General features: G+C 42.2%; 2 protein-coding genes and 1 long non-coding RNA gene across 7 annotated transcripts in view; all 3 read left to right on the top strand.

The window, feature by feature from the left end:
* TAMM41 (TAM41 mitochondrial translocator assembly and maintenance homolog) overlaps positions 1-14,736 on the top strand; it is a 39,306-nt gene extending 24,570 nt beyond the window's left edge. The window contains exon 8 of one of the 2 annotated variants that reach the window (XM_075159366.1): positions 11,787-14,736. In XM_075159366.1, the coding sequence (XP_075015467.1) occupies positions 11,787-11,824 (38 nt within the window). In that variant the 3' untranslated portion in view covers positions 11,825-14,736. The remainder of the gene's footprint in view (positions 1-11,786) is intronic. The other variant, XM_075159365.1, reaches the window with a different exon arrangement.
* VGLL4 (vestigial like family member 4) overlaps positions 1-27,601 on the top strand; it is a 121,545-nt gene that overhangs the window by 8,719 nt on the left and 85,225 nt on the right. For 2 of the 4 annotated variants that reach the window (XM_075159373.1, XM_075159375.1), the window contains exon 2: positions 24,587-24,663. In XM_075159373.1, the coding sequence (XP_075015474.1) occupies positions 24,600-24,663 (64 nt within the window). In that variant the 5' untranslated portion in view covers positions 24,587-24,599. Of the gene's footprint in view, positions 1-1,439; positions 1,523-17,032; positions 17,072-24,586; positions 24,664-27,601 lie in introns of those variants that run through there. The other 2 variants (XM_075159371.1, XM_075159374.1) reach the window with 2 other exon arrangements.
* On the top strand, positions 14,923-16,143 carry LOC142086370 (uncharacterized). The gene is made up of 2 exons (XR_012675090.1): positions 14,923-15,073; positions 15,424-16,143. It is a non-coding gene; the product is annotated as an uncharacterized LOC142086370 (long non-coding RNA).

Genomic DNA, 27,601 nt, shown 5'->3' with positions numbered 1-27,601 from the left:
TTCGTGAGACTGAGATTACAACTGCCCAACTCATAGCTAAGCATTGTCAAAAGTGTCATGGCTGGAAGGAAAGTCTTACTTTCACTGACCTTCAGGACCTACTTGTGCAGGTTTATGAAATGTGTTTTCTTTGGCAGAAGATTCTATCTAAGTGCTTTAAAGATGGGAATTTTATGGACAAAAGTACCTTTTTTTTTTTTCCCCCTGAAAATACTGTCCACAAAGATAAAACTTGTTCTCCTTTGCTTAATTAAATGAGCTAGACTAAAGAAAATTGGACTCTTACGTAACATGTTACATTAATCATGCCATTAAAGAATGGACATTTCTGACAGTATTCATGTGTGATGCAATAGATTTGGAGGATCTGTTGTAAATAGAATATTTTTCGCATTGAGTCAAGTGGGTTTGCTAATTTTGGATGTTTTTCTTAATAGAAAGAAATTTAGAGAACGCATCATTTTACTTGTGAGAGTGTCAATGATAAAAGTAATTTAAAGGTAAAAAAATTGAAATAAAATGTATCTTTCCTGATTAGCATGTATTTTTTTCTTGTGTATTGTGTGATCAGTAGGACCATCTCTCAAGCTACATTTGATTTAGTGATCTCACTTAAAAAAAAAAATTGGAATGAAATTGGCTGCTAACTGTTTCCAGGGAGCAGTTCAAAGCATAAATTTAAGAAGGAAGACAGAGAATATATTATTGTATGTAATATGACTCATTCACACTTACTTTAATCACAGGGGAACTTTTAAATATTGATTATTTTAAAATATTTTTGTTTCAAGTGGCAAAGTTTGAATCCAGAGTCAGGAAATAAATGTGTCCTTTTTTGTTTTCTTGGAAAATATTATTACTGCGAAATAGTAACTTTCTAAGGTCATAGGCAGATTCCTAACACTTTGCATTATCTGTTGATGATAGATCTGGAATTTGTAAGACAAATCCCCTCAAATGTCCCTTTTCTGATATTAGGAGACTGACTATCCATTTTACGGTGGCATATTCTGCAAAAGAAGTGACTTAAGCTAGAGAATGTTTGTATGTATGGTACTAGCATTCTCTGTCCCTATTAGTAAGAGGCCAAAGTTTCTGATTTGAAAAAGTTTATATTACAAGAAACGGAGCTAGGGAATTTAAGGCACTGCTTAAATTAAATTAAATTAACCTTGGGGTTTGGCTGGATTTTTTTGTTTACATGAAGAGGTTCCTTGCTGGATAAATCTAGAAGTCTTTTATACAAAATACACCCTATCCACCTTAAAATTAACTTCATATGTAGTGAAGACTTGAAATAGCCATACAATTTTTTACATTTCAGCATAAGCTCTAGTAAAAAGAAATCTGAAATCAGATGTTGACTTACTTAGGTATGCTCGGTGGAAAATTCTTAAGAACAGAGAATACTGATCCCAGTGGTAGAAACAGACCCCGACAGATACAAGGCTTTTGGACAAATGAACAGCACGAGAAAAGATGCAGGATGGAGTCATGACCTTTTGAATGAAATAGTTACCAGGTAAGAAGTGCAGTGCTGGCAGAACTGCCTGGTTTAGTCATCTAATGAGGTAACGGCTTTTATTTTTTGTCCCAAATGAAGTACACTGTAGGGGAAACTGCATGTAGGCAGGAGCATGGACAAAAGACTGATTTTTGCACCAGCAGTTTGGTGTTAGCAAATTTTTAGTAGAGTCCACTGTATTTTGGGGGGGCGGGGGAAAAGTCCTTATCTGTGAAAGTCTTAGGATACAAAAAAAAATTTGGAAATGGAAATTGACAGCACATAATGTGTCAACTCCTTGTAGGAAACAGGACAATTTCAAAAATAACCCTCTGCATGAATAATTAGCAGGAGGATTGCTTGCTTTATTTATTTACTTATGTTTAATGTAACTGAATTTGATGTGTTCAGGGCTTTCTTTTGTAGTTGTGTTTATTTTCTTTTAAGGCTGTGTGGGAAAGGGCCTAAGTGAGCCTTAACTCCTAAAGGAGGGGATACTTACCACTGGTGAGGATTTGTCCTTGACGAATTCAGCGAGATCACTCTTAGTGAAATTGTATTTTTCTGTGTGTATGTGTGAATTCTGTTCCTGTAGTCAACTTCTGGAAAACGAATACTGTAAGCAGGAAAATATAGTTGGTTTTATGTTTTTAAAAAAAATGCCAATTGCTGCACACTGGATTGTTAGAAAACTATTCCATGTACTGAACACATCACCAGATAATTAAGGCTAACAACTAAAACGTTATTCCAAGTTTTGCCTCATTTATCTCCTCTTTATGTCTGGAAATGGAAATGTAACTATTGCATTTTCGTAATTCCCATAATTCCTTCAAGGATGCAGGCTTTCCTAGGTGCTGTATAGAAATGTATGAGCTGAAAGGAAAAAAAATAAAAAAGGGACATCTGTGGTGCACAGATGGAGCAAAAACTTATCCACTGAATAAGCAATATGACCAAATTAAAAAAAAACGTAAGCAGTGGCAAAACTAGACACTCTTACCTTTTAAGGCGCTCATTCCTTCCTTCTCTGATAGTACAATGAAGTGAAGTTTTACATCATGAGCCGTACTGGGAAGTAATATCATTGAACAAAACCATCCTGACCAACTTCCCCCCTCTCCCCCCGAAAAGGTGAGGATGGGGCTTTTTAAACCTGGTTAAATAACAGCACCACAGGATGTGAAACCACTGGCTCATAAATTATAACTGCTTCAAGCACTGGTTGAGAAAGGCCATGTGTCATAAGATCACCCAGCATCTGGTTGAGAAGTCTTTCTAGCAGAGCATTTAATCACATGCTTGACTTAAAATGCATACATTACTACCATTGTTGAATAGGTATGCAATTCCTTTATGAGACTAATGGCAACATATAGCTTGGGCATGAATCTACAGAAATAAAAAAAAAATTAAAAATCTATGTGATCTCTCAGTACAGTTGGACACTGCTGAGCCCCTCCTGGGATATGGGATGGCTCCTGTGATTGGAGTGTTGGGATGGAGGGATACAGACTCTTTAGGAAGGACAGGCAAGGGAGATGAGGAGGTGGTGTCACCCTCTATGTCAGTGACCAGCTGGAGTGCATGAAGCTCTGCCTGGGGATGGATGAGGAGCTGACCGAGAACTTATGGGTCAGGATTAAAGGGAGGGCAGGGGGAGGTGACATTACGGTGGGGGTCTGCTACAGGCCACCCGACCAGGAAGACCAAGCGGATGAGGCGCTCTATAGACAGATAGGAGCAGCCTCATGTTCACAAGTACTGCTCCTCATGGGGGACTTCAACCACCCCGATACCTGTTGGAGGGACAACACAGCAGGGCATAAGCAATCCGGGAGGTTCCTGGAATGTGTCAATGATAACTTCCTTCTCCAAGGGGCAGAGGAGCCAACAAGGAGAGGTGCTATGCTGGACCTTGTTCTCACCAACAAGGAGGGTGTCGTGGTTTAACCCCAGCCAGCTGCTGAGCACCACGCAGCCGCTCGCTCACCCCCCCGCCGGGTGGGATGGGGGAGAGAATCAGAAGGGTAAAAGTGAGAAAACTTGTGGGTTGAGGTAAAGACAGTTTAATAGGGAAAGCAAAAGCCGTGCACGCAAGCAAAGCAAAACAAGGAATTCATTCACTACTTCCATCAGCAGGCAGGGGTTCAGCCATCTCCAGGAACGCAGGGCTCCATCACACGTCACGGTTACTTGGGAAGACAAACGCCATCACTCCAAATGTCCCCCCCCTCCTCCTTCTTCACCCAGCCTTATATGCTGAGCATGACATCATATGGTATGGAATAGCCCATTGGTCAGTTGGGCCAGCTGTTCTGGCCGCGCTCCCTCCCAGCCCCCTGCACATCTGGCAGGGCATGGGAAGATGAAAAGTCCTTGACTAGCGTAAACAATACCTAGCAACAACCAAAACATCAGTGTGTCATCAACATTATTCTCACACTACATCCAAAACACAGCACTATACCAGTTAATAAGAAGAAAATCAACTCCATCCCAGCTGAAACCAGGACAGAGGGGCAGGTGGAGAATGTGAAGTTCAAGAGCAGCCTTGGCTGCAGTGACTGTGGAATGGTGGAGTTCAAGATCCTTAGGGCACCGAGGAGGGTGCACAGCAAGCTCACTACCCTGGACTTCAGGAGAGCAGTCTTTGGCCTCTTCAGGGATCTGCTTGGTAGAGTGCCATGGGACAAGGCCCTGGAGGGAAGAGGGGCCCAAGAAAGCTGGTTAATATTCAAGGCTCACCTTCCTCCAAGCTCAGGAGCCATGCATCCCGAGAAAGAGGAAATTAGGCAAAAATGCCAGGAGGCCTGCATGGATGAACAAGGAGATCCTGGACACACTCAAACACAAAAAGGAAGGCTACGGAGGGTGGAAGCAAGGACAGGTAGCCTGGGAGGAATACAGAGAAATTGTCCAAGCAGCCAGGGATCAAGTTAGGAAAGCTAAAGCCCTGATAGAATTAAATCTGGCCAGGAACGTCAAAGGCAACAAGAAAAGCTTCTATAGGTACGTCGGGGGATAAAAGGAAGACTGGAGAAAATGTGGGCCCTCTCCAGAATGAAAACGGGAGACCTGGTTACCTGGGGTACAGAGAAGGCTGAGGTACTTAATGACTTTTTTGCCTTGGTCTTCACAGGCAAGTGCTCAAACCTCACCGCCCAAGCTGCAGAAGGCAAAGACGGGGACTGGGAGAATGAAGAGCCACCCACTGTAGGAGAAGATCAGGTTTGAGACCATCTAAGGAACCTGAAGGTGTACAAGTCCATGGGACCCGATGAGATCCATCCGTGGATCCTGAAGGAACTGGCGGATGAAGTTGCTAAGCCACTATCCATCGTATTTGAGAAGTCGTGGCAGTCCGGTGAAGTTCCCGCTGACTGGAAAAGGGGAAACATAACCCCCATTTTTAAAAAGGGAAAAAAGGAAGACCTGGGGAACTACGGGCCAGTCTCAGCCTGGGAAGGTCATGGAACAGATCCTCCTGGAAGCTGTGCTAAGGCACAGGGAGGACACGGGGGTGATTTGAGACAGCCAGCATGGCTTCACCAAGGGCAAGTCCTGCCTGACCAACCTAGTGGCCTTCTATGATGGAGTGACTACATCAGTGGACAAGGGAAGGGCTACAGATGTCGTCTATCTGGACCTCTGTTAGGCCTTTGGCATGGTCCCCCACAACATCCTTCTCCCTAAACTGGAGAGGTATGGATTTGATGGGTGGACTATACGGTGGGCGAGGAATTGGTTGGATGGATGCATCCAGAGGGTAGTAGTCAACAGCTCGATATCCAGATGGAGATCGGTGACGAATGGTGTCCCGCAGGGGTCCTTATTGGGACCGGTACTGTTTAAGATCTTCATCAGTGACACAGACAGTGGGATCAAGTGCACCCTCAGCCAGTTTGCAGATGACACCAAGCTGAGTGGTGCGGTCGACACGCCTGAGGGACGAGATGGCATCCAGAGGGACCTGGACAAGCTTGAGAAGTGGGCCCGTGTGAACCTCATGAGGTTCAACAAGGCCAAGTGCAAGGTCCTGCACCTGGGTTGGGGCAACCCCTGGTATCAATATGGGCTGGGGGATGAAGGGATGGAGAGCAGCCCTGCCGAGAAGGACTTGGGGGTACTGGTGGATGAAAAGCTGGACATGACCCCGCAATGTGCACTCGCAGCCCAGAAGGCCAACTGTATCCTGGGCTGCATCCACAGCAGCATGGCCAGCAGCTCGAGGGAGGGGATTCTGCCCCTCTGCTCTGCTCTGGTGAGAACCCCCTGCAGTGCTGCGTCCAGCTCTGGGGTCCTCCGCACAGGACAGACATGGACCTGTTGGAGCGGGGCCAGAGGAGGCCACAGAAATGATCAGGGGATGGAACGCCTCTCCTATGAAGAAAGGCTGAGGGAGTTGGGGTTGTTCAGTCTGGAGAAGAGAAGGCTCCGGGAAGACCTTATTGCGGCCTTTCAGTACTTAAAGGGGCTTATAAGAAAGATGGGGACAGACTTTTTATCAGGGCTTGTTGCGACAGGACAAGGGGGAATGGTTTTAAACTAAAAGAGGGTGGATTTAGACTAGATATAAGGAAGAAATATTTTACAACGAGGGTGGTGAAACACTGACACAGGTTTCCCAGAGAGGTGGTAGATGCCCCATCCCTGGGAACATTTAAGGTCAGGTTGGACGGGGCTCTAAGCAACATCATCTAGTTGAAGATGTCCCTGCTTATGGCAGGGAGCTTGGACTAGATGACCTTCAAAGGTCCTTTCCAACCCAGACTATTCTATGATTCTATATGGCTGCAGCATAAGTGGAAGCTGGATTCTAATAGCTCATTCCCTTTGGTGGTTTTTATTCGTTACCTTGAGGTTGTGGCTGTTTTCCCTTTTACTGAGAGAGTGTACCTTGGAGATGTGTGTGTACCAGAACTTTAAATAGAATATCCTATGACGATATCTTGCATCCTAAGAGGCTCGGTGTTTCTCTTCGGTTCCTCGCTACTGCTAAGTTTGCGGATGAGCAGCAGTTAAATCCAGAATTTTTTAAATGATGAAATGCAGTTGTAACTCTAGGGAAGCATTTAAAAGAGCAGCTTTCTTTTAAAAGCCATAGCAATACAGTTAAAGATAGTGTTCTGAATATTAAAGTAAGACACATTTAGAAGTGATTTTGGTGTTTCAGAGGGTGCTTGCTACTGAAATGGTGGTTCAAAATGTTAGAAGTCGATTACAAGTCAATCTGGTGTGTGAGAAGGAGTTGGCCTCAGCTTCCATAGTGAAATAGCTATCTTGGTTCTGAACCTTGCTAGCTAAGCAAGGGCATTTATTCAAGAAATAATGTTCTTTTAGAAAAAATAGGAATGTACTGCTTGCTGTTTAGCAGCTAATTAAACCTTTTTATGTGCAGCAGATGCTGTATGGCGTCAAACCCTCCCAACCTTTAAACTGTTTGTCCTGCTGCCAGTGGATCGGTCTTTCGCTTTACAGGTGTTACTTTACTGCAGAGTTTGCCTGTAATCTGAACTGGCCTTGTGTTTGTCTTACGTGGCTGAAATACATTGCATATCTTGATTTGGCTTTATGAACTTTCTTTGTGTATAGCAATAGAATGGGTCATTTCTTGCTCTTCGGAGAGAGTTTTGCAAATCCCAGTTTAATAGAGCCTAGTTTACTCCATCTGTTGATACATTGCCAGTATTCAAGTCTGTGCAGTAAATCTTTGTGAGACATAAGAAAGTCCTTCCTCATCATCCATATAGGCTGAAATCTTAAACTGTATTCTGTTCTGTAAATCATTTATCTCTGTGCTTTTTAAAAAAGTGGCCTACCTTTCCCCTTGAGGCCATTGGTCTTGAATGTATTTATTTTTTTGGCAGAGCGCCACGAATGAATCATAGCTCAGAGCAGCTTACAGTCTGAACTCCTCTCTATTGTTAATATAAAATACTTTATGCAGTTGTTACAACGTTTTGCTATGTAAAACTTTTAAGAGAAGAGAGATTGATTTCAGACTTGTTAGTTGCTTTTGAAGTTCCTCAGCAGTATGTGGAAATGATTTCTTATGGTCGTACAGCTGTAATCCACTAAAATAACTAGTGATTGTTGCACGGGAAGTTAGTACATGGGAATATGTTACTAACTCTTTGTCGTAATGAGGTGTGTTTGTTCTTTCACGAAAAATAGTCACTTCAGCTTTTCATTCCATTTGTAACTTTCCTGTTTATACCTTCCTGCTCCATTTCCATACTGCTTATTGTTTTATTCTTTCTCTTCTTGACTTAATTCTCAAGTCTTTCATTCTGTTCTTCAGACATCCCTCTTTTCTGGTTTGGCCATTCCACCATGGATATGGTTTCATGCTCCATCCCCCTTTTTCCTGTGTAACAGTGCTTCCATTAAAGGCAACCAGGCAGATGATTTATTTCTTGATGTCTTAAAAGGCTTCTTTGTAATGAGGAGCCTGGACCCAATCAAACCACTGAGGATTTCCGTAGGTGAGTCAGCAGCATAGGCCTAGCTGGCTCGGAGATCGACAGTGCCAGTGAGGTATGTAACTCCATCTCATGCTTCAGAGGGAATAAACCAGATGACACAGGATGAATGGGACATCAAAATTTGACTGGATACATAACCAGAGATTCTGGTTTCTACTTCTCTTTACAGCCTTAAATCTCAGTATTGTGTCCCTTTATTAACTTGCCTACCGTTGTGAGCAACCCATTTGGCTAGCAGTGTGATGTTTGGCTGCTCCTAAACTTAAGATTTGGGGAGTGCATAAAACTGTACCACACAGGATGCTGACTTTCTCCATCAGCATGTGTAAGATGTGTTCTTTATCGCTTGCTCGTTTCCCCTTTTTCCCACTATTTGAGTAGTGAGTTCCTCCAGGTGGCTGGCTATATGACCCTTCAGATACCGGCTATACTGAATGCACCTGACTTTGTTTCAACTGCAGAGACTGCGTTTCTCACCTGCGCTTCGGTGAAGTTTCTCTTTAGATGAGGTTGACCTTCAATGTCAGTGAGTATGACTAACAGATGGAGAGTAACAGCTGCAGCCTTATCATAAACAAGGTGCCTCTAGGTAGCATGCAGCTGAACAAGTGCCATTCCTTTCTCTCAGAGAGCTGGACTTTATAGGATCCCATAGCTTCCTGATGTTTGCAACAAACACCTTTGCCAAACTGGGAAGGTAGAAATGGATATAGAGGCCAGTATTCCTGGGCGGCTTAGGGAACTGAACTGTAAGGTCCATGTTCTTTAAATTTATTGAGGAGGTAATGCTAGAGCCTGTTCCGACTTGGAAAAACTTTAGAATAAACATAGCACTTGGTGAGTGTCCAGTAGAGGGGGATCCAAGCAGGGTTGTGACTCATGCCTTTTCCCAGCAATTAATTTAAAAATAGAATTGAAATTGAAATATGCTTTGAAGGTCAGAATGTCAGGTCAGTGTGTGTCTGATAGTTTTTCATGGGTAAGGTGATCAGAGAACAAAGTATTCTTCATTTTCAAATTCACTTCTGCTGGCCATATATTCTGAATGTGTAGAAAATGAATTTTCTTTGTATTATTACTGCAGGAAGAAGAGACGTTACCTTTGTATAGCTATTTTTTGTTTGAGTGAACAACTGCTCTGTCACTTTTGATACTGTGGTTTCATAAAATTTTGCAGTGACCTTATTTACCTGTTTATCTAGATAAAAATCTACAGCACAGTTGCTAACTGATCCTGAACTTAATGACTGCTTTAGGGAGAGGCTGTAATCATTTTACTCTTGCATGTTTTAACCTCTTACTCAGACTTGTTTAATCAGAAATGTTAAGAAATGGGTTAAGTTTTAGTACATGAACGGGAAGCTTCAGACTATACATTCTGAAATCATTCATAAAAACTCCAAATATTTCAGTTACATCTTTAGTCTAAGAACTTACATGTCATTTTTGCCTTCAGAATCCAGCGTTCTGCCAAAACTGTTTCATTAATGGATGGCTGTTTTGACAGTTACGCACATTTTTTTTCTGAGAAAATGAAGGTCATGCAGCTGCAAAGACCAATATTCTGATCTGACTGAAACTTCATGCAAGTGTAATGGCTATAGAGGGTTCTTCCTGGTTTTAAATTTGAATAGAATTTGATTCTTAAGAGTTTGCAACCATAAGGGACTGTTTTTTTTTTTAAAAAAAAAAAGTCGTAAGTCTTTTGGTTCCTTCACTTACCTTTGTTGCACCGTGAGACCTTCTTTGAAAGACTTGAGCCTGATGTTTAAGATACCTCCCCTATTCAATTAAACAAGTGAAATAGTTTATTTAAATATCTCTTTTTTGCTTTATTGAATTAATTTGTATTGCTTCTCTTACATGGAATCTATCTAGCTCTATGGTATACTTGGTAAATTTGAAAGGTTGTGTTCCCACACAGTGGGTTATTTTTTTAATCTCTGCCTCCTGCCAAAGTTTCTCCAAACCTCCTATTTTAAAATTAGTAGTGAAGCCTGAGAAGGGGGCATTCAGTGTTTTTTTTGTTTTTGTGGTTTTGTTTTTTTCTTTTAATGTTGCCATCCTCAAGTTGTCTTGCTGTTATGCAGCAATGAAATGTCTGGCTCGCTCCCTGTTCGAGACAATAGCGAGAGCCAAGAAGTTACTAGCTTCTTAGAATGCTTCAAGAAGTGGTGCAGGAGAGGGGGAAGAGCTGATGCAAAGCAGGCTACCAACGTCTGTCTCATGATGCTGTCGCAGTGCTTCGGCATTACAGTCTGGGGCAAGGCTTTTCAAAACCAAATTATTTTCACAATAAAATCTAGCCAATCTCTTTTTTTTTTTCTTCATTGCCTCCCAAGCCTGGTATTGGGGCATACATCCTAGATGATGAGATTGTGCACATTCTGCACACTCATGGCTAACTCTGACCCTGCATCAGAATTGGATTAGAAAATTGCCAAGTAGAAACTGAGTCAGTAGCAATTTGACAGTTTGAAGGTGAGTTTGTACAGACAAGAGTAGATGATGAAACTACATCACTGTGATTTAAATTCTTAGGACATTTTTAAGAGGATTATATTTAAAGGTTGTACTTGCATTGGTGCTTTTAAAGTAAAGCATCTGTTTTCTTCTGCTTTACTTCTTGTTGTTAAAAGAATGTGTCTCCTCTGTTCCTTGTCTAGTTATTTGTGACTAATTTCAGCAGGATTCTCTTTCCAGTATAAAATTGAAAGTGAGTGTGTTATTTGTATTAAAAACAACAGAAAAAACCTCAGAACCCCAAACCCTTCTATCCTCCTGAGTTCATGACTAAAATGATCCGATGGCTGTCTGATGTTCCACTTGTAGTAGCGCAGCTGCCCGAGTGGTGCCTTCCAGCCCTGCCCTGTCCCTGATACACCCAGGCCTGCAGGCAGCAAGGCTGTGCTGGGGTCACCTGCAGCCTTCTCCAAGCCGTTCTGAAATCACAGTGGTAAGGGCACATCTGGAAACCTGGGGAGAAAGCCCACTTGTTCTGATGAGATAACTGACCTTAGTCTAGAAATTGCTGGTCAGTAAGAATTTCGAGTCCTCGGTAATTACCAAGATCAGAATGCAAGAGCTATAAAGTTGGCGCATAGAAACAGTACTAAAGTTGGTGCGAGTATTCTCATCGAATAAATGTGACTAAACTTGACTCTTCCAGTGTGATTCCCTGATGCATCTTTGAGCTGATAGGTGGGGGTATTCAAAAGGGCTTTAGACAGTCTTCTGGTGTCCAGTTCCTTTAGACAGGCATGTTCCTTTTGTCCAGTGACCTACTGCTGGTGTCTTTGGTTTAGAAGAAATTCTGCTAACTAAATAACCTTTTCTTACAGCTTTGAAATGTATGTAAATTATGTAGCTTACAATGAGCTAGTATATAAAGTCTTAAAATAATTTCGCATCTAATAGTGAACTGCAACCTGTTCATGATTTTAATGATCCCAGTTGCACTAAAGTTTGTCCTGTGTGAACGTTAGGATACAAATCTAATAGGGAGTTAAATCTATTATATGTATGTGTTTACTGCACAAGAAGAGGGGCAGAATCAGGAAAAAAGTGTATGATAAATAGATTACTCTGAATATTTACCGACATCTGTATATCACTGATTATACTGACCTTTCTTTTACACTGAGTTTGCCATTCAGAGTTTTGCTGTGAACCCGTTGTGGTCATTTTATTGGTGTTTAACAAAACTTTAACAAATTAAAATCAGTGGGTTGTGGCCAAAGGGTGCTTTTCGTTTGTTAATCTGACACTCCTCTTTTTTTTTTTTTTTTGCTCAGCTATCTTGTCTGTCTTCATCTTATGGGAACCTCCATAGTGTGGAATCTTCCTCTTCTCTAGAACAAAGCAAGCAAAAAGTACCTGTGGTTAAATGCTCTGAAAGAACAGAGTTAGTGGTGTTCATATTTCTGTTTGACTCTGAAAGTATCTCATTGTTTGCTTGAAGATTATGCTGCTGTTATGACCCTGCTCCAACTGAAATTATACTGTCTCTTTTAATCTTCCTTGGGATGATGGGGCAGACAATTATGAAGAGGGCAAGCTTTGTCTTGAAGCAGGTAATAAATAACCATCTCCATCAACTTACAGTTTGGATCAGCTTGTCTGTCTGGAATTACTGCAATTTAACACATTATGGTCTAATGAAATAATAAACTATCTTCAAAAAAATTTAAAGTGTCTTTTTAAATCTTATGTGCTACAGTGTTTTGGTGTGTTTTTATATAAGGTAGTTTTGAGGTGCAGTGCAAATGAATCTAGATTTTTGCAGGGAAGAGTTTTCGTTTCAGAGTTTAGCAGTGTTAGCATTGAAGAAAAGATGTTTGCTTGTGAGGCTACGTAATTTGTTTTTGATAAAATGTATTTTGAGATACCATTTTAAAAGCTGCTGTCATTTGGTGTAAAATTAGCCTATTTTATTAAAAGAAGATGTGGATAGATGAAGGTATGCATTGTAATTGTACTGACAGATATTGTGAAGCAATGACATACCTTATTAATGCTGTGACAAATAATGGTGTTTTGTGATAGCTTTTGGGAAAAGTGTTTGCTTTTGGCAAAAACTTAATCATCTTTGTGCAAAGTTTAGCATATCTTGGCCTTCTCCTCAGACTTAAGGTAACTTCATGCGTTCCTGTCTGTTGCAAGGGAAGTATCTGTACTGCTGCTGTTTGAAAAACAAAAGTGAGATTGCAGTAAGAAATTGGAAGAACTCAGATAAATTCCTCTTATACATGCAGTGAATGCCAGCTGGCAAATCACTTCCTGAGATGGGCACCTAAAGAAAAAAGAACCATCTCTTTGTAGCTTTACACTTGTATTGTTGATTGATGCAACACACAACATGTGCCCCCTGCTGCTAGTCTTATAAGCTGAAATCACTTGAAAATAGTTTAACAAAACAGTTTGAGCCCTTTCCACATTGAGTATCCATGTCTAGTTAACACTGAAGTCTTTCACAATAGTAAGGCATATCACTGCTGTGGCCCACATGTAGGGAGATACTTGCCCAAGGCATTTTTAACCAACTGTTATTATAGTGGAAACGTTTTATTTTCTTAGTTGGTCATGGAACAGATGTCCGGCTTAATTTCAATAATAATTACAAGATTAATGGTTGAGTAGGGTCTGTAGAACTAGGCCATCAGATCTCCCTATAGACTGCCACTGCACTTGATATAACACTTTTTTTTTTCCCCCGCTGCTTTCAGGTTCTTTCCCTCCTCTATAATTAAAAAAAAAAAAAAAAAATCTTAAACCAAGTTGTGAAACAGTGGTAACTGTTCAAAGAAATTTCTCAAAATGTACCCAGAAATGATGTAGCAGCTTTTGGCTTTTGTTGCTCGTGAAATATTGGTGGTTTTCCGTGAAACTGTGCTAACGCTTTGTTCTACGTCGTGTTCAGTGGGCCCAGGGGATGTGGGCTGTTACACAAATTCAGGGTAGCAAATCTTACTTGACAAGCATCCTCCACAGCAGAAAAGTTGGGAGGCATTGCTGATACCGCTACAGCTGAGATGCACGGTCGTTCACAATCCTGGCTCCCTCTTCTTCTGTTGCATTGGCTGTACTCTATGGAGAATGTCACTAATTTTTCAGTGATTAATATAGATATGGAACAGGAGTGGCAACTGGAGTCTGTCCCAGGATTTGAATCATACCTTAGGCGCTCTACCTGGGTGCCTGAGTTTGGGCCGAAGCATCTATGTTTGTTTTAGTTCAGGTACCGCTATCTTGGTCAGTTTTTGTGTTTCAGCAAAATATGTTTTTGCTGGTATCTGAGTCAGCCAAGAGTCTTTGATATCATTCAGTCATAAAGTACCTGTAAAATAAAAAACAAATTTTGACACCCAAGCAAACCAAAATATGGTTCATCAAACGAGATTTGTTTTTGCTTTGCTCATTTGTGAATTTGCCTTTTGAACAGCTTGGCTAAGCTTTAGCATGTGTTGGGTTCAGCAGCTTCAACAAGGTTTTCTTACACGGTGTTAGCTGTTCAGATTTGTTTTCAAAGGTTTCTAAGGGTTGACAACTTGCACTTCATTTTTTTAACAAACATTGACACCTACCTTTAGTGGGGAAGTCTGTCTGTGCTAGCAGTGTTTGTACGGGAATGCACAGGGTCACCTTTCCCAGAAATCTGGTGTTCCCTCAGACTCTTTAGATGTTTAATAAATATCCTGTTCTAAAACTTTTGCTGGGAGCTGTAATAGCATATCCAAAGGATGAAAAGCTGGTTTGACCTCTCCTTTTTCAACCTCCTGCTGGTCCCAGGAGCTCTGTCTCTTTAAACAAAAAAACCCTTCCTACCTCTTCCCCTCCAGCAGTTATAAACAGGAGTGGCATCCTTTTCTCTTGAAGATACATATTAAAAGGATTTGTAATTAGTCTGCAGCAATTCATTCTCATGATACGTACGATGTCTATTTCAGATCTTTTCTCAGTGCCTGTGGTTTTGTTTTCCATATTTCATAGTATTTTTCTTGTCCGGTATTTTTTTTCTCAAATAATTTTTACATTGCTATTTTGACTACCATTTTTCCAAATATTAGATCATCAAACTTCTGTCCTGCTTGCTGGTAATGAAAATATTTTCCAGTAGTCTATTAATACAATATCAACTTTAAAAAAAAAAAAGACCATATATTGTTATAAATGTCATAGATGAAGAGTTTAAGAAATGTATAAAATAATGTTTATTAAATGTGTTATTAAACTGTATGCCTTTCAGTTTTTTAGCAACTGAAATCTTTCCATTAGATATACTAAGTGTGTTGAGTCTAAATCTGGATTTCATTTAGTGTTTGGAATGCATTTTTGGCTAGCTTTTGATGGCCCTGAGATCTCATGACCTGTCCTTGCAAGGATATGAAAATACTTCAATATCAGTTATTCTTGCATAATTTTCATAGATTTTTAGATTGGAACTGGACAGCACGGACCCTTCGTGGACTCTGAATCTTTCAAGGAATCAAACTGCAGGGCGTGTGGATTCATCCCCGAGCGCTCCCTTCCGCGCAGCCTCCCACAACACTTGGCTGGGCTGCTGCTGTGGCTGCACCTCTGGGTAAACGTGGGAGCTGTGCTCCTTCCACGATTTCATACATAAATCCCAGTTTCAGGATCTAAAATAAACCTTGCTGTGTCTTGGTACTTTTTTCCTTGAGAAAAGACAGACAGTCGTGCTGCCATTTCTATACTTACGCATTTACTGGCATATACATCTGTCACCTTGAGAGAAGGGAGGAGGAGCTGAACAGGAGAAATGCCATGAGCAGAATTGTACCGAGACACTTTATATTTCTGGTGCCCTCTGCTCCTTCAGGTTCCACCACAAATCTGCAACCCTAATGCTTCTCGTGGTGGGGCTCCGGTTGATTTGTTGTCCTTTTCTTTCCCTTTGCAATGGACTCCAAGAGTCATCTGAAGCAACCTCAGTTCCTTGTAGCCTCTGTAAAGGTAAAACGTGGCATTTTGGGACTTAATTCTCTAGAAGATGACTGATGTTCACCGTGGACAACAGAACATGAGTGCAGTGCTTGTCCTTATCCTCCTGCTCCGTAATTAATTTATGCAAGATAAAATGCCTGTTGCAGAAAACAGCATTACCATGTTCTTCAGAGTACGTTGGTAAAGTCTTAGCTCAGCTTCTGAGAAGCGGCTCTTTCATGTGTACAAGTCCTCTGACAGTTTAATTTCATGAAATTACTCAAAACAGGCGAAATATTTTAGCAAGACGTGCTCCTAAATTGCTTGGATCTTGAAAATGTCCAACTTGGAATGAAGACTGCTGCGAAGCAATGGGGATGACCGAGGACGTGCTGGTGTTCGCGCGGCAGGGCGGCGCTGGGATCGAGGGCGCAGGTGTCTTCACTGCTTTCGGCAGGAATCCAGTTTGGAGGGACTGGATCATTCCGGCTACTGGCGAACTTTCAGGCTTTTTGTAATTGTACGTGGAAGCGCAGGAGAGCTCTCTGTTGACCATAGTGATGGCTCAGCTTTGGTTTCACACAAGTCTGACTTTTGGCAATTTCCTCAGACGGCTGAATGAGTCATATCGAATGCAAGAAGGGATTCTGTAAAAATACACTTTGGGAGTACTAGCAGTAAACAGGAAATAAAGAAAATGCTAGATCAGTTCAGACCTAGCCTTGAAATCGTATCGAGTATGTGGATCCTCCAGCCTATTTGTAGTACATTAGCTCAGAATGGGAAAAGCTTGCTTTTCATCATTTGTGCATTTTTTAATTGTGTGTGTGGCTGGCTATTAAGCCAGTTTCTCAGACGCTGAATGATGGTGCATTTTAATTTGAAATGCATGTGGTGTATTTCTGCTTTTAAAAATTGCCTTGCTTTGTTCTTAAGAGAGAAACGCTTTTGTTGTTTCCCTTCAGTTCTAGACAGGCGTTTTTAAGTGCGGTGACGAGCCAGTTCGGCACGGAACAGCAGCGCTCCTCCTTGCTGCCTGCTCGCAGAGGGCAGTTTCTCGATTTACTCCCGCAGCGCTGCCCGCCTCTCCTCCCGGCTTCCCTCGCCGGTCTCGCCTTCCAGCCGCCGGCAGGGTGAACTCCTCCGGGCTCCCCCGCCCCAGCCCTTCCCCGGGGCCGGGCGGCACCGCTGCCCTGCGGGGCGGGGCCTGGCGGGCGGGGCGGGGCCGGGAGGGGCGGGGCCTGGCGGGCGGGGCGGGGCGCGGCTGCCGCTTCCTCCTTGCCGCCTGCGCCGCGCTTTCCCTACCTGCGAGGATATGATGTCAGCGCCTCATTACCCTAATTATGCTGACCTCATAGCTGGGCCCAGCCAATGGGGCCGCCCCGCTCTCCCCACCTGCTAGGAGGAGAATTCCATCATTCCTGGGATTCCTCCCCGGGCCCGTGCAGCGAGCGGCGCCGGGGCCAGCGGCGCGGGGGCTCGCCGCGCCTGCTCCGCTCCGCTCCCGGGCTCGCCGCCCCGGCCCGGGAGTAAACAGGCCGCCCGCCGCCCCGGCCCGCTCCCCCCTCGGCCGCTGCGGCCAGCTGCTCGCCGGGCGCCCCAGCCACGCCGCCGCCGCCCGCCCGGGAGCACACTGGTGAGTGAGCCGGGGAGCGGCCCCGCGGTTTGGCCGCGGAGCGGAGCGCGGCCTCGGCCGGGCGGGAGGCGGGAGGACGGGGACAGGTGCCCCCGCGGGTGCGCCGGGCCCCGGGCGGGGGGCCGACCTCGCTGCCCCGGAGGAGCGCGTCCCTCGCCCTCCGCTGCCTGCCGCTGGCGGCGCCGGGGCCCGGGGCGGCCGCGGGGAGCGTCGCCCCGGAGGCGCTGACAGACGGGACGCCGCCGCCCTGACGGGACGGGGCAGCCCCCGTCTCGTCCTCCGCGCCGCGGGGCTTTCCCGGGGCCGGGCACCGGGCCGCTCCCGGGAGCGGGCGACGGGGCCGAGCCGCCCCGGTGTCGGCCCCGGGGAGAGCTGCGGCGGGCCGGGCGGCCAGAGCTGCTGGTGGGAAGGGGCGGAACCGAGCCGCCCCGCTACCGCCGAGTCCCCAGCTCTCCCGCGCCTGCCCGCCGGGGCGCGGGGAGAGGAGCGGGGGCAGCTCTCCCGGCGGGCGGCGGGGCTGGTACCGCCGCGGGCCGGGCCCCTCTCCCGGGGGAGGGCCGGCCGCCGGGGCCGCGCCGCTCCCGCTCGCCGCGGGGCCCTCCCCTCCCGCCGGGGGAGCCGCTGGCCGCAGCCCCGGGCGCTGCGCGGGTCGCGGCGAGAGGCGCGAAGGCTGACTGCTAGGAAATAGCCCGAGCGAAGTTCCCATCCCGAAAGTCATTTCGGAGCAACCGGGGAGCATTTTGACTGCCATCTTAAATTCACACCTTGGCTTCGAGGCGGCGTATTCGTCCTGCAGAGAAAATCCCCGGAATCTCATCAGTAGCAGAGGGCCCTGTGGTGAAAGCCGCCTAGAACGAGTCCGAAGGGCACCGTTAAGGCTTTTGACTCAGCCGCTGGTATATCCCATTTGTAGAGATTTTTTATTTAACCTTTAGCAGTGCGATTTCAGTCTGTTCACTCAAGCTGGCTTTATGTTTCCCAGATGTAACCAGAAGTAATTAATTTTCTGAGTCAAGCTGACCGCACGTGACACCCCTTTTCTAAAGTGCGATGAATGGGAATTTAACAACCGTTTCCACTGACATCTGAGCAACCATGAAGCCAGCTCACTCCCTTTTAGTCTGTTGGTGCTTCAGGATTATCAGGAACAAGAAATAATGGATATTTTTTAATTAAAGCAAAGAGGACTAACTGATCAAGAGCTCCAAGATTTCTCCTGCAGGATAATTTTTCTCATTAGATTTTCTGTAACTTTACAACAGGGTTTTGTTTAAAAAGCGTTCCTCGTAGAGGAACAAACTGTAGGTTGTGAAACCTGAGTGAAATTTCTTTGCAGGCAGTGATATTAAGAAGCCTTAGATGCAAAATGGTATAAAATCTGGCAGCAATCTGCCTCTCCTGCCTCAAAAATACATAAACATTTTTAAAGGCTCTTCTCCAAACTTCTTGGCCTTTATTTGTATTTTCCCATCTTCCCATCTTGTCAGGATATTTCTAATATAGAGTTTTTTGCTTAAATCCCCTACATCTCTTTCTTCTCATTGATACACCAGTTATAACCTCGGTATTTGGGATCAGTTACAAGAACTGCTTCCCGTCATAATTAAAACACAGGACCGGTCCGTTAGACTCTTGGTAGAATTTGGGTGTGTCTAGACTGTACATTTGCTTTTTTTTTTTTTTTAAGCAAACAACTGGGCTGAAGCAGTTATTGCTGAATCTCCAGCATCTCCCACGCACGTTGTGGGGAATGGGGACAGGGTGTTTCGGTGCAGGATGCTGTGTCGCTAGCCCTCCTTACCTCTGCTCAGTAACGGCTTGGTGAGATGAATGCTACCACCACCTAGCTTTTACCCCCACCTTAGAGGAGGAACTAGGCCAGTTCTGTAAGCGATGAGCACCCAGAAGTGGTGCTGAACGGGGTGGATCTGACAGTCTGGTAGTATAAAATACGGCTAGTAGCCAAAACAGGATAGAAAATCACTGATGCAGACCTTTGGGGCGTCTTAACTGAAGAAGCATATTCACACTATAAAACGCCAGGAGGTTCTTGTTTAAATATATGCAGCTTTGATAACTAATGCAGTTTGGAGACACTGAGAAGGTTAATTTGTTTATTTTCAGGTACATTTGAAAGTTTTCTATTATAAAAGGTAGTTTTGGTTCAGTTCCTTTTACTATAGTTAGATGTTGCATAATATGTTTGCTGCAGCATGTATAACATATAGGATGGACTGAGCGATCTTGTAGATACAAGATATGGTCAGGTTAGACATTTCCACCTTTAATTTCTTATGTTTATTAGCTTTTATTTCAAATACTATTGTTAATAGCTTTCTTTTTAGAATGTTACCTTGTTAAGGAGGATTTATGCAACAAGAAAACAAAAAGCACAAGGTAAAATGCCAAAGCTTTGCTTTAAGCTTATAATTTTTTGTGTGATAAGTTAAATCGTTAAGTTGTTTCTGTTTGAAGATTTGCCTGTTCAAACACATTTTCCACATGCAAAACAAGCATGGTAAAAACTCCCAAAGTACTGAATAAATACATTTTTTTAAAAAAAAGTGGTATTTCGATGATTCCTTTGGCCAAGTAGCTTGAAGTCGCTATGAAGGCTGAGAGTTGTAAATGCAGAAGGATGATCAGTGCCACATGGTAATCATAATCTAAACTGAGCACTTACAGTTAACATTTCGCATGGGTATCTCAACACAGGATTTATGTATTAACAAATAGAAGCTCTGATCTAAGTGCAGTTGAAGGAATTTAAATGTATTGTGGCTGTTGAGGACGCATATTGAATGCAATGTGCTTATCATTGTTCTCATCCACGGTACAAATATGCTTTACTCTCTCCTATCTTAAAAAATAAAAGATGGTGACCTGGTTTGCATCAAACTGTTGCTTTATCTTCCTTTCCCCTGTAGACTTACTGATTGTGCGGATAAGTTGTGTCTGGATTTCCTCTTCAGTTTAGCTTTCTTCCACTGAAATCAGCCGGAGTCTCTTTCTCTAGGTACTTCTGGTTATGGATTTGACTGGGAAGTACTGTGCCTGTATCTTCCTAGATGTGAGCTGCTTTTGACCTGTTTGACCACGCTCTTCAATTAATCTTGTTTTCCCTATACTTGTGTTTATCTGCACTTACTTCACTTTAGCCCTCGCTCTTGATTGTTTCTCGAGTGTCTTGTCATTCTTGTCTGACTTTTTCATTGTTATAATGGGCTTTGTTTATCAATCCACTTCTTCTCCCTCCAATCTTGCCTCTAATTTCACCAGACATGTGAATTCAAGTACCAGACTTTTCTCCACATCATTGAGAGGTTCAGCCTTTCCCTCTCCTTGGCATCGTGCAGATGTCCCTCTCTAGTTCACACTCAAGAAGTTTGAGAGCTCTTACTAGTGTCTGCTTTCAGGTGTTTCTTATTAACGTGTTTGCCGTGGCTGTTGGCCGTGCTGCTATTCTGTTTGCCAGTCAGACTGTAATCCAAGTATCTGTATGACTGTGACCTCTCTTTAGATCTTCATGTCCAAACTATGTCTAAATTCTTCTGATTTTTCTTATCTGCACGGCTTGTCTTTTGTACAGGACTTTTGTTCTCATCGCCCAACTTTTTCCTTGTTTCTGTCATCTAACTTGCTACTTCGGTTACTCGTTAAGATCCGTGCTAGGCAAAAGCCATCATAGCTCCATAATGGAGATTACTGCCGCAAACACCACATTTCAGGTTTCTCTTTCCTTTCTGTCCCTTTGCTATTCCCCTTTTTTTTAAAAATCAAATGTAAAGTTCTTCTCTTTATTTCAGATCTTTCCTGACATACCCCACTGTGAATAATAACTTTCGTGGGATTGAATAAATGTCTCATTGTTCAGTCTGCAGTTAGTCTCTGGTGCCGGTTTCTCTACTGCCTGTTTACTTAAGTTTCAAACAAGCAACTTTAGGGTTTTTCCCTGCGTGCTTTGCCTGATGCTTGGAAGGTGCTGTATAAATCCATGAAATCACTTAACTGTTCATTTTCAAAAGCTTTAATTTCTCTGTAGTCTTCAAAAAAACATTTACAGTTGGGCATTTGCAAAGCTGAGAGTGCTGCATATGTGCATGGAATTTGCAAAAGCTTAAAAAGGAGAGGGAAAATAACGTGCTGTTTCGTGACACTAATGGGTGTTGTGTTCTTCCAGTGTTGCATAAAAAACTTACTAGTGGGTCAGTGTTTAGTAACTTATTTGTCTTTCAGGCATTGTATCTTTATGATTTTACATTCTATGACTTTACTGTTTTTTAGAATGTTTCTTCGCTGCAGTGTAGGTGAGACGACAGACTAGGGGAATGTTGAGTGGAAGCAGTAACTGATAAATAAAAGGACTGAGTAAGATATTAAACTAATACTTGAAATTACAGGAGATAAAAATATCTTGAACGCTTGGAAAAGTCCTTTTGGCTTGTGTCTCTCTAAATCTAACAGTTAAGATTTTGTAACAAGTAAGGTACTTATGAAACTGTTCCACCGTGTTTAAATCAGATCTGTCCAGAGGAAGTTAAGTTTGTGTGCTTGTATTTCCCCGCTCACTTGTTTTCCCTTAGGAGGCCCGGGTATAGAGCAGTCCTTGCGCATAGCTAGAGAGTTGGGTTTTGGCGGGGATGCTTATAAAAATTCAGCTTTGATTCAGGTTAGTTTCTGCTGCATAGACAGGTTTCTGTGTCACACAGAGAATTAGCTGGCTTTTGTCGGAAGTCTGCTTTTTCACTGGCTTTTTTGTCAGAACCCTGGAAATGGAACTGTTCTTCCATTTCTGAAACATGACTCCTCCCGAGGATGCCCGGCCGTTCTCTGACGGCTGCCTTGGGCAGTTGCTCTCCTTGCCGGGATGGCATTGGGCTTTTAGGCTTTGAACTGTCTAAGAGAAGATTCCCCCTCTCTCGTTCTCGTAGGCAACCTTTATTTCTTTCCTGAACTGTTATCCCTGACTTGTCAGCTTAATTTACACATAAAGTGGTTCATATTGTTTGAAAAATAATCTGGATGTTTATAGCTCCGTGAAGGTAATTTTCATAACTGTAAATGTGTTCAGCATGTTTAAAAAGCCGTAGCATATATGGTATTGCAGCCTGGAATTTGCAGATCTCTGTATTAACAGCATCCCTTTAAAGAAGCTCTCGAACGGACACAACATTCTTCACAAGACCTTACCTGTTAGAGAAACACTTCTGCAGCTCTCTCATGGTACGAACTTCAAAATGCAAAGCTACAAAACTACACTGAGGCCGGTTTTAGAGAAGTTGTTTTTAAAGTGTCTGATTTCCTGAATAGAATTAAGACTTGGTTCCTGTTTCCTTCTCTCAATGTGGACTTCTGTCACCGGCTAATTCCCTTACTAGGAGCATGTTCCGGAAAGGGATTGGGCATCTGCTACTCCCATTATTTGAAAATTACTGAAAAACTTAAAGACAACAGCAATTTGTTTTCAATAAAAGATATCTTGATATCCTTTGCATTGTTCTTTAGAAAAACCCTCTTAATAAAGAGTTGACCAAAAAGCTTTGTATTACTGTCTTTGGACTGTAGGACAGAGCTGGTCAGTACTAAATCATGAGTTAGCCAGCAGTTTGGTGTAGCTGCATCGTCTGATCAGGCATATTTTAATCTTTTTTCGAACTGAATTTTCACTCTGTTAGAGGAATTTGTGTGAGAGGGTCAGTAATCAACAGTCTGGGGAGAAATAAAGTGGTGCTATTTTAAACTCCAAGAAAACAAGAAGCAGGAAAGAAACCAAGCATCAAGGCCTAAGGGATCAAAGTGGAATGATGCTGAAGGCTTCTTTAGTGAACATTCTCTTCCAAATCTTTGCTTTGATTTGGGAGAGGGTGTGGCCAAACGTGAGCTAAAGGAATATTTAATGAAGACAGACTTAGTAAAATAAGAATCTAAAATCTTGTTTTCTCAAACCTCTTGCCCATGTGTGCTGTCCACGTGAAGGAGTTAACTGATTTTATAAGTTTAGTTAAAATGCTGTTCTTGAGCAAAAGCTGATTCTGACAGGGAGAGAGAATGCATGTGTTTGTCCTCAAGCGCTCTACTTGGTTATTTCAAGTATGGTCTCTTCTTCTTGCACAGTTCTGTGGAAACAAGACCGGATTTAATTCTTTATTGATAATATATTTTTTTTAAACTTAAAAATACTTCAAAAATCCTTTCTCTTATACTTTAAAATCCTTGATTAATTTTAAAGTCTGACATTATTTAGGAAGAGGGAGGGATGATAGCAAGGTTTATTATTTATAGTGCAAAGTCAAGGAAATTGCTTCCTAAACATATGCTTGTTGTTAAGTCTATATACATGTGTTTGAGATTTCTGTAGTTGCCGCTACCTTTTTTTTTTGTTGTTTTTTAAGATCATACTGTAAAGTAAGTTACAGTAAACAGTTCTTATGACAGAATAGCATGCTAGTTTTGTGGGGGGAAAAAAACCCCTGAAATTGTTAGCAGTCCTGGGTTTTCTCTCTTTCTCCATTTGTTTTCTTAACAGTTCTGTCTGTGCTGTTGCCTTCTTATTTAAAAACATATCTAAGTTGTTGGCCTGTTAACAAAAGCATCTTGACAACATGTTATTCTCTTCCTTCCTTTCCCTTTCATATCTTTTGGAATTTCATATTGGAACTTCTTTTTTAGTTTTGAAGCCATTAATGTGAAACTTTGAGAGGCTTATGTAAGCTGTAATACGATATTTTTTTTTTTAATGGGAGAGTCTGTTGCTCAGTATAGTGCTGAAATGTGCGTTTTTATGCGACGGGGTTAATTTTTCGTGTGTGGGAATTATGCATTGTAAGGGGAGAAAAACAGGGAAAAGCAGCTACTGAGGTGTTGTTATGATTATACAAGTTACAGTTTTCTGTGTCCTTATATATACACGTACCCAGTTCATGAATAAGAAAATGCCTTAATGGCTTATAAGCTTTGGATGATTCTACTTTGGGTGTAGGAGAGTATGGAGTACAAGTTTATTGAATACTATGGATCTAAAGCAATCTTATGCTCATGTAGGTAGTCAGGCCAGCTGTCATCCTCACTTCAGATGAGTTGCATCTTTGGACGTTGTCTCAAGTAGCTATTTATTGGGATGGAAGGCCGGCACGTGGGAGGCAAAAACGCTTACAACGTATAGCAGATAACCCTGTTGCAACATACAGGAGTGGTGGTCATCAGCTTCAGTCAAGTATTTGAGAATTTGGTCTTCTGGTTTGTTTTGGGTGAGTAGTTGCTGGGAAAGCTAATTCCAATGTTTCCTGGTTTTAGCAATAACTTGGTTTTAACAGATCCTGTGCTGGTGTAACATGAAAAGAGCAGCAGAAACCTGGATTTTTTATTCTGTCTGCTGTCACGCTCTCGTTGCTCATTACTCCTTCCTTCTGTAAAACCTGATGTGTGTATGCTAGGAACAAGTGGCATACCACCTAGCATGTTGTGGTAAGGACTCTGTGAGTTTACTCTTTGAAACTTTGGCTCTGAATTTTCCAGGATCCAGAGAGGAATGGAGACTCCATTGGATGTTTTGTCGAGGGCAGCATCGCTAGTACATGCTGATGATGAGAAACGTAAGTCTGAAATTTAGTTCTCTGCTTTGTTGGATCCAGATGCTTTATGTTTGCCCTATATATCAGCCTAGATGCTGGCTTTATCGATCTTTGCATTTTACTGAATCTAAGACATGTAGAAAAATGTCTTCAGAAGCCCTTCAAAGGTCGTCTTCCTCAGGTGCAAAACCAATACGTTGCATTTCAGCTGGTTAGGACGCAAGAGAGAATCATTCCTGTAATTTTGAAAATGTACTTAGCAATTCATAGTAAGGTGCCCCTCTTTCCCAATTGCATTTGCATTGTTAGCAGACGAAAAGTTGTCAAACTAAGGACGATTTGAGAACTCAACGCTCCCTAATAATATCAGTTAGACCTGTTCTCACTTAAGAACACATAGCTGGGTGGGCATGAGTGGGTTGTGAAGATTCCTTTTCAGTTCATAAAAACTAAGAGGTAGACCTTTGTCATTAGTAACGAACACCTCGTTTTCCTTTCACTGCTACTAAAAGGTGAGTACAGGATTTTACCATAGTAAATGGTGTAGTTGCAGCTACAGAGGCTCATGTTGCCAATCAATTGGGTAATATTTTTGCTTTTAACGTTCACGATAAGCGTTTAAGATGGGTTAACTAATGGTAGAATAAGATTTTCAATTCTGCCAAATTGCAGTGCTACTTTGTAGATCAGATTGTTAGCTGCATGCTTAGTAATAAATGTCTTTGCCAGGTTTTTTTCTGAGTAGCGTAAGCACTCAGGAAGTGTGTGCATCTTGGGTATCAATCTGAATAGATGCTCCCTAGAAAAATGGTATTTTGGATTTCAAACTGCGTTTGTGTGTAGCTTCTGTGCATAAAATCACCTTTTAAGATGAATTCAGCTTTTCTTCTTTTGGTCTTTGTTCCTTTATTCTGTATATATTTTTTGAAAAGTAATTGCCCTGAATGTTAAATAAAAGAATTGATTTACTTACTGCTGTAGCTAATCAACTTACTGAAATAATTGCAAAGTAAACAAATACAGTGTATTTGGACAACAAGTCCCAGAATTTTTGTGTATATTCAAATAGTCAAGATAATGTAGCTCGCTCTTTCAGAAGATTATAAGATGAAGGTTTCGTGCCCTGATGAGCTCTTCTGTATCACTGGTTCTTAGCTTTATAATGAATATTGGTTGTGCTGTTCTTTCACGTTCACCTTGCTGCTGGATGAGCACCAAGTTTTTACAGATCCCACTGTAGTAGGATGATGTGGTTGATTGCTACAGTTATTGACTATTACTGGTGAACAGCAGTGGAAGTCCTTGAGGAAATAATTTCAACCGTGATTTTGGCCTGGGGGATTTCTCTTGTAAACTAACATATATTTCTAGAAAAGGCAAAAGCTTAGCCTATTTTCCTTTGACTACATTTTTATTTTCTTAAGCTTAAATGTGTTCTCTTTGGTTAACTGTTGCCTAAGATTCCAGTTTGATTTTGAGTTCCACAGGGTAGGAATGTTGGGCTGGATTTAGAGAATCCAGAGGAAGTCTGATTCAGTGCAACTTGCATGTGAGGAAGCTGATATGTATCTGGTTCTAATTTACATTCCTTTAGTCTTACCACTTAGACTTAATTAGATTTATGCCACTCTGCAGCTTCTAGCTTATGCTGTCTCTGAGTTTGTGCTGTTGTTGTGCATATTGCACACCAAGAATGCCGCAGTCTGAAAAGCTGCTACAAGGAAGAAATGAGTAGTCCAGAGCAGGCACTGAACTTGCACTTTCTTGTGTCAGCTTTTGCGGAAACGGCACCAGCCAGACTTCGCTCTGTGTTACAGAGTGGCTGCTACCAGCCTGAAGTTAGTCTCGATCTTGAATTTAGCAATTGTCCTTGAGCTTTCCAGTAAAGAGCCTGGCACGCTGCTCCTGGAGTTCTAGCAGTGGTCCTCTCTGCACTTCTGTATCCCCTGTTCGCTTTGTCTGACACGTAGAATTCTACGTTGAGTTTCTAATACTCCAGTCAGGACCAGGAATGCAATAATTTCTTTTTTTTTTTTTCCCCTTTCGTTAAATCGGATTACTTTCAGATACTTGGTATCTGAACAAACTATAGAATTTATTTCAATGACGTTTCTTGTATTTAAGTAATACATACAGGTAATTTTATTGTTGATTCATTGGAAAAAATTCCAATGGGTTCTTTTTGACATTTCTAATGATATCATGAAGTTTCCTGCTTCCAAAGTTTTGAATAAGGATTTCAGATTAATTTAGTTTCTGAAACATTTCTGTCTTACACCGAGTCTTTTATTTTTGTGCTGGAATAGAAATTTGTCTAACTCCTGATGCCCTTTGCACATTTCATGGTCGAAATTTTCTCCTATTTTTTGAGAGGAGAGCAAAGGAAATGTAGCTCTACGCTATCCTGACATGACAATGCTACCAAGAAACTAGTGGTTAGATTCCACTAGTGAAACGATAAATCTACTTGTTAAGACGATTCAACTCACCTCAGATATTCTCATCTAAGCTATATGCCATGAAACAGTTGAAAACTGCTAATTTGCCATTTTTTAAAGATCATTTTAAGCTATTAAGGTATCCGTTTTAACTATAATATCTCAAAATTACTCCTCTTCAAAGTAGTTTACTATTACAGTTTTTGTAAGAAAAATAAAGGTGGTCTTAGCACTTCTTCCGTGTCATCTAGTGTGAGAAGTATATGCATAATGCATATAAAATATTTTTGAAGTTAAACTGTGTGTGCTCCTACACAAGGTATAAAGCTAGCTGAAGTTGTTAGTGGCCTCTTATTCATACATATCAATAATTTTCACTACTGCTTTTCTTGAAAGCGTTAGTACTATTTGTACGCAAACCCTTGGCCCTCTTGCAGACATCTTAAATTGCAAACTTTCACACCCCGATGTGCTTTAATTCCATCTCCCCCTCAACTTCAAACTGATTTACATAAATCAGC

Source organism: Calonectris borealis, chromosome 10 (genome assembly GCF_964195595.1).
Source record: "Calonectris borealis chromosome 10, bCalBor7.hap1.2, whole genome shotgun sequence".
In the NCBI taxonomy this organism is placed as follows: Eukaryota; Metazoa; Chordata; class Aves; order Procellariiformes; family Procellariidae; genus Calonectris; species Calonectris borealis.
This window is presented reverse-complemented; position numbering and strand designations above follow the sequence as displayed.